The following is a 6,041-nucleotide window of genomic DNA, read 5'->3' as shown; positions in this document are numbered from 1 at the left end:
CAGGTCCATTTACCATTTACTGTAAAAGAAACAACAACCCACATTTAATGGCCAACAGTGTTTGTTTTTACATAACCTCGTAACATTTTGACAAGGATGTCTTAAATTATTTTTGAAAGAATTGTCACTGCACCATGAACGGTGGGACATTTCACTACAAACACTGAATACTTATCACCTGACATATACACTAGTAAGTATTCATAGTCTACAACTATTGTCTGAATAAGTATTAAGTAAAACTAGCAATACCACAATGACAAAATGTCCAGCATTCAAAATGTAGGTCTGAAGTGTTTAATCCATCAACAGAAGATTAATCATCAACATTTTGAACATTGATTAATTCATTAATTGAAAAACTGCTTAATATTTGCTGTGTCTTCCTTCTTAAAGTGTGAGGATTTGCTGCTTTTCTCTGTTTTATATCATTATTTAAAACAAAATTATAATAGTAAATAATATCTTTGAGCTTTGGACTGTTGGTTGAGTTATTGGCAAAAACAATATACAACAATTAATGCTTACTGAAAATAACTGTTAGTCGCAGTCATATATGTTATTACTGGTGCATTAACATGTAAGCAGCATTTTAATGTTGTAGCTGAGGTGAAGCAGATTATAATAACTTTTTATTATACTGTTTTCGTAGTTTCATCTATGACATATTTTAATGGCTGATCATGTGTTTTGTATATAAATCTTTAAAATAACTATATAATGGAGTAAAAAGTAAAATTTTTCCTTCAAATACTCAAGTACAAGCACCTCAAAATTGTACTTGTTGGTTTAGTTGGTTGAACTTAGTTACTTTCCACTGCCCCCTACATTCAGGCTCACCTGTTACAGATTTAGCATCCTCTAACTTAACTAAATCAAACAAAACCTCACAATGTTTCCTCCTAACTTTTCTAAGGTGCATCATAACTGGCATGGCATCTGGAAGTATCGTACTCTTCTACAACGACTTCAACAGATGGCACCATGAGTACCAGACGAGATACTGAGCTGACAACAACAGCAGCTACTTGACTGACAAAGTTTGATACTGACAAAGATCCAAACTGTGTGTGAACTCTTATCAAAAGCACTATTCTGTCTATATCCTGATATCCTGAATGTATCTTAATGAAAGAAGAAAAAAAATCTGTCCTGTTATAGTAAAAACTATTTTTAAAAAGGGCATTGCTATATTTTGTAGATCAGATAGACAATTTTCATATAAATCATAGGGGTGGGGGTTATGTTACTGTACGGTTGAAAACAAATCTATTTTTAGCTGTAAGAGTCTATTTTCATCTCCTCTGGAAAGAAAAGTGGGATTTATGGGGAGCTAGTGAGAACCTTTTTTCTTGACTTAAAAATCCAAATATTTGTGTACCTTAGGGTGAGTGATTTTTTTTTTCCTTTTTTTCTGTAGGTGTGTATGTGGGGAATAATTATTAAGCTATCATTCACAGCTTTTTGCCATTTTGGCACCACAGCCGGTAGATATGAAATGTTTGAATAAATAATAAATGTATTGGACAGAAGGATAAACAAAGAGGGAATATACATATATAAATATCTATATATTCAGTTTTAAATGTAGTCCTCCATATTTAAAATGTCCATTCCCTCTATACCTCTCTGCTTGCTAAGAGATTGCATTTCTGTGCATGGTTCACTACTCATATGAAACGCATCAGCGCAGACCTATTATCATTTAATACTTCAAACTTTAAAAACACTTCCCTCTCCCACCCAGTGATGTTAAAGATGAGCGTTATGTAAAGGAAGATGTCAGGAAAAAAAACATTGCTCTTTTTACATCATTACATTATTTCCTAAATGACTGAATAAGTGACAGTAATTTTTTTCTCCTAAAAATGGGACTCCTGGTTAATGTCTGTAAAAAACTGAGAGTATGAGATCACTTTTTTTTTCTTCAAATCACTAAATAAAAATCATGTCATATCATAATACTCAGTGCTTAAGCCAGCTTAGCATCTCTTAAGTCTTCTTTGAGTCCTGTCTCCAGAGCAGCTAACAGCAAAGTGAGATGTGCAATGAAAGGAAGGACTTACTCTATTTCAATCTGAGGGTCTCTTTTTTTTTTTTCATCACAGCAATCTAAATCACAGGATGAGTGTTTATGTTAAGATGTGATTTAGCACTAAAATGGCAATGAGATCATTTCCTTTGTTCCTCAGTAAAATAAACGTCCACTTGTATCTTTGATTTTGAGGAAACATTCCTTTAAAGTTTGCGCTTTGATGTGGTTTGTTTCTCCAGTTATGAGAACTTCTTTCAACCAATATTTTTTTGCAATCATTTTGGAGTGTTTTGTGTGCCGAGTTCTGACAATAAAATTGAATTTTATAACTTGAATTGGTGTAAGTGTATTTTTTCACTAGGAATCACAAAGACTCCATAGCACCATCCTGTGGCCAACTTGTGGCCACACACTCACACACGCAATTATTCACAGCAGACAAACAAGTCATTTGAAGTCTTTATTGCATTTTAATTTTTTGCTGTAGGACATTAAAAGCAGCCACTCTATGCCTAAAAAAAACATTACTCCAGTTTGACACAGATGATTCCTGTTTTAAAACTGTCTTTTCATACAAATTTCCCTTTACAAACTGCTTATGAAAATCTAATTTAACTACATATACATAGGAGGAAGCTAAATGACATTATGTACCAACTTGAGTTTGTGTATGTGTGAAGATTTTGTCTTACAGGGAGGCAGGAAGTGGGGAGAGAGGAGTATGCATGCAGCTGAAAGTCCTGAAGAGAGGTAAAGAGTCATGTTGAACCACTAGGAGAAAGCCCTACTAACACCAGCTGGGATAAATGCTGTGGAGTTTAAAACAGGTAAAACACAAAAAAACAAATCACTTATTTTAGGATGCACATTTTAAAACCCCATTTTTCCGCCGAGCTGGTTTTGATAAAGGCATCTTTTAAGCTATGAGCTGTTAGCTAGTGGTCAGGCACAAACCCGTCACCTTGACAACACATTCATTCATTCATATAAATCCAACAGATCAAAAACCATTGTTTGAAGGAACAGTGACGAGTTTCATGCAACCCACAGTATAGCATTGTCAGTGGCAACTAAATCAACTGATAAATGTGTGTCCTGTCTGTGCAGTATTGTCGTTGTAGCAGTTCAGTTCTTTAGAAACAAACCTGGTTTCATGTCTGTTGGATCTATTTTCTCTATTTCTATGTACAGCAGTTATGACTGCTCAGACATACACACACCAAAAAACAATCCTTCAAGTTTCAGGTTCACAACTAAGGTTCTTCACACTATGTACAACTAAAATGTTTACTTCAAATAATACATACAGTCTGTGGATGAATGTGCCAGTTACAGTGGGTTCACAACATAATCTACCAAACTGACTTATTTACTTATTCCAAAGGCAGACACTCAGGCAAGTGATGTTAAAGGGTCAGTTCATCCAAATTAAAAATAAATAATAAAACAATTAAGATACTATGGATAGACAGAACTTTCACCTCACTTTTATTAGTATCTGGAGAGGTTTCTCTAAAATGGTGGAGGGAACCCCACTCCCATGGGTCACAAGATAAATCTGAGAGGTGGGGTCATGATTAACGGGATAGGAAAGCAGAAAAACACACAAAATTGTGTTTATTTCTTCGGATTTGTCTTGATGTTTGATTTGTGCTTATGGATTAATGGATAGTTTTCAGGCCCCTAGTCTTATTTAAATGATACAATTTGAATCTTTGGTTGAAATGGCCACAATGCAGAGACGTATGCAGTTTATTAGCCAAAAACTTTTGGAACCACTACACAAGAGGTGACAGAGAAGATGTTTTTTTTTGTAATTTGGATGAACATATCCTTTAAATTGAATGAGAAAAGCCATTTATGTCTGATTATTGCCACTTTTACATGCATTATTTCGAGGCATTATTGCAAATGCACAGAATCTCCAAGTAAATCTGTTTGGATAGCTACTCTGGTAGGTATTACATTTATTTTGTCAACCCACTGTACTTGTATATATTAACAGGAATCTTAAGTTTAACAGTAAATGTGCGGTTACCATCGGGATGGCTGTGGTCAGAGAACATACTGATAGTAGTTATTCAGTAGTTGGATTACACTGCAGGTAGCTAGGCTAGCAAGTTCAGATGTCTGATATGCTGAAATACTTGTATTATGGACATACGGTCTCTATACCAAAGCAACAGGAGTTCACAATGGTGTGTGTGTGTATTGAAACTATCTACAAAAGAGCCACAGGCAGCCAAAATGGGATAATAAATAAAGGAAAGAATTCACATTAACGTGGTATACTGTAGTAACACATGATTTCCAAAGACAAACCACTCAGAACAGTGATATATTCAGTTAATTCCCTTCTCTGCATCCTCTATTAATAAATACAAACAAATATACAATCGACAAACTCTTAGAAAATGCCTTGTATCCTTCGTCTCTGAAAATGAGTGGCTTAAGAATGAGAAGAAAATGTGGACACAGCAGTCACTGGCTCAGGTTACAGCTACTGGAGATGCTCGAGGTGGAGTTTTAACCTCCTCATCCCATGTTTTCTCATACATACATGTAAAGAGAAGGAGTGAGAGGGGTGACATTGGCTACACAACTGACCTGCCGTTTAACTCTTATCCATAAGCTCTTCAGCTGGTAGAGGGCTGGGAGGAGAAGGAGGGCCAGTGGGAGAGGGCGGGGTTGTGGATCTGGGAGGAGTAGAAGGAGGAGAGGGAAACAGGGTTGGATGGATGGGAGAAGGGGAGGAAGGTTCTTGTTTGGTTGGGGAAGAGAGAGGGAAGAATACAGCAGGTTGGATGGGGGAGACTGGGGAGGGAGAAGCTTGTTTTGTGGGAGAAGAAGATAGGGACGTTGCCTCTTTGGTAGGAGAGAAGGAAAGAGCTGGTTTGGTGGGAGAAGAAGGAGAAAGAGAAGCTGGTTTGGTGGGAGAAGAGGGAGAAAAATAAGATGGTTTGGTGGGAGAAGAGGGAGAAAAAGAAGCTGGTTTGGTGGGAGAAGAGGGAGAAAAAGAAGCTGGTATGGTGGGAGAAGAGGGAGAAAAAGAACCTGGTTTGGTGGGAGAAGAGGGAGAAAAATAAGATGGTTTGGTGGGAGAAGAGAAGGTTTGAGCTGATTTGGTTGGAGATGATGGGGAAGGACAGGAGACAGGTGTAGAGGGAGTTACGTAGGTGAAAGGAGGAGTGGGGCCGGACGGTGAGGGAGTTTCTAGAGATAAGCAGGGAGCGGCGGAGGGTGATGTAGGTGATGTTCTTATTTCAGGAGGGACGGAAACGGACAAAGAGGTGATGGGGAACGTTTCAGCAATGGGTGAAGGGGAGAAATTAAGTGAACTGACAGGAGCAGAGGGAGGAAAATCAACACTGTCAGTGGTGGAATGAGAGTAAGGAGCGTTAGAGGTGGATGTAGCACCAGGCGCAGCAGTCCTCCCGGTCTTGGTGGGTGACGGCAGCTTTGCAGGTTTTGGTTCTTTGGCGCGTGATGCCCATTTGGTTGGAGAGGCTAGTCCTGACTTTGTTGGCGAGGCCAGTTTGACTGGAGGGGCAGGTAGGACTTTCTTGCCAGTCGACTGTAGTGGACATGGCACTGTTTGGGGCCCTGGACGACGACGGGTGGTGAGCTGGATGGTCTTCTTATCTAGAGCTGTGTTCTGGCAAAACAGACAGGCCGACCATCAGCTTGATACCTCTGAAGTTTTAAGAACACCAATATTAAATCTATATTAAATTCAGGAAACTTTAGTAATTTAGAATGAAATGATCTTATCTGTTTTCTTATGAATGATTAGCTCTTGCAGTGAGCAAAGGGCATTTGATCGTCTAAATGTTTTCTTTTTATAAATACAATTATTAAGTGCTGACCCAGTTTTGTACTTTTTAATGATCTCTATGAATGAACACACGATGAAACACGCTAATGAAAATGGACAGTAATAACTGAAAGATGATTCAACAAAAAGACAGAATGGCTTCACACACTGACCCCACGAGAAGGTAAATCA

The 6,041-nt window shown here is 38.0% G+C and overlaps 2 protein-coding genes across 5 annotated transcripts in view; one reads left to right on the top strand and one right to left on the bottom strand.

The window, feature by feature from the left end:
• Positions 1-2,370, top strand: part of lrba (LPS responsive beige-like anchor protein) — a gene marked incomplete at its 5' end in the record, with an annotated part of 190,396 nt that extends 188,026 nt beyond the window's left edge. Inside the window, 1 exon segment of the mRNA XM_035660012.1 lies at positions 917-2,370. Within this exon segment, the coding sequence (XP_035515905.1) occupies positions 917-1,007 (91 nt within the window).
• A 112-nt stretch (positions 2,371-2,482) lies between these two features.
• dclk2a (doublecortin-like kinase 2a) overlaps positions 2,483-6,041 on the bottom strand; it is a 40,759-nt gene continuing 37,200 nt past the window's right edge. For all 4 annotated transcript variants that reach the window (XM_035660742.1, XM_035660744.1, XM_035660743.1 and 1 more), the window contains one exon: positions 2,483-5,690. In XM_035660742.1, the coding sequence (XP_035516635.1) occupies positions 4,650-5,690 (1,041 nt within the window). In that variant the 3' untranslated portion in view covers positions 2,483-4,649. The remainder of the gene's footprint in view (positions 5,691-6,041) is intronic.

Source organism: Morone saxatilis, unplaced genomic scaffold (genome assembly GCF_004916995.1).
Source record: "Morone saxatilis isolate NCDOM2014 unplaced genomic scaffold, NCSU_SB_2.0 Contig17, whole genome shotgun sequence".
NCBI lineage: Eukaryota > Metazoa > Chordata > Actinopteri > Moronidae > Morone > Morone saxatilis.
This window is presented reverse-complemented; position numbering and strand designations above follow the sequence as displayed.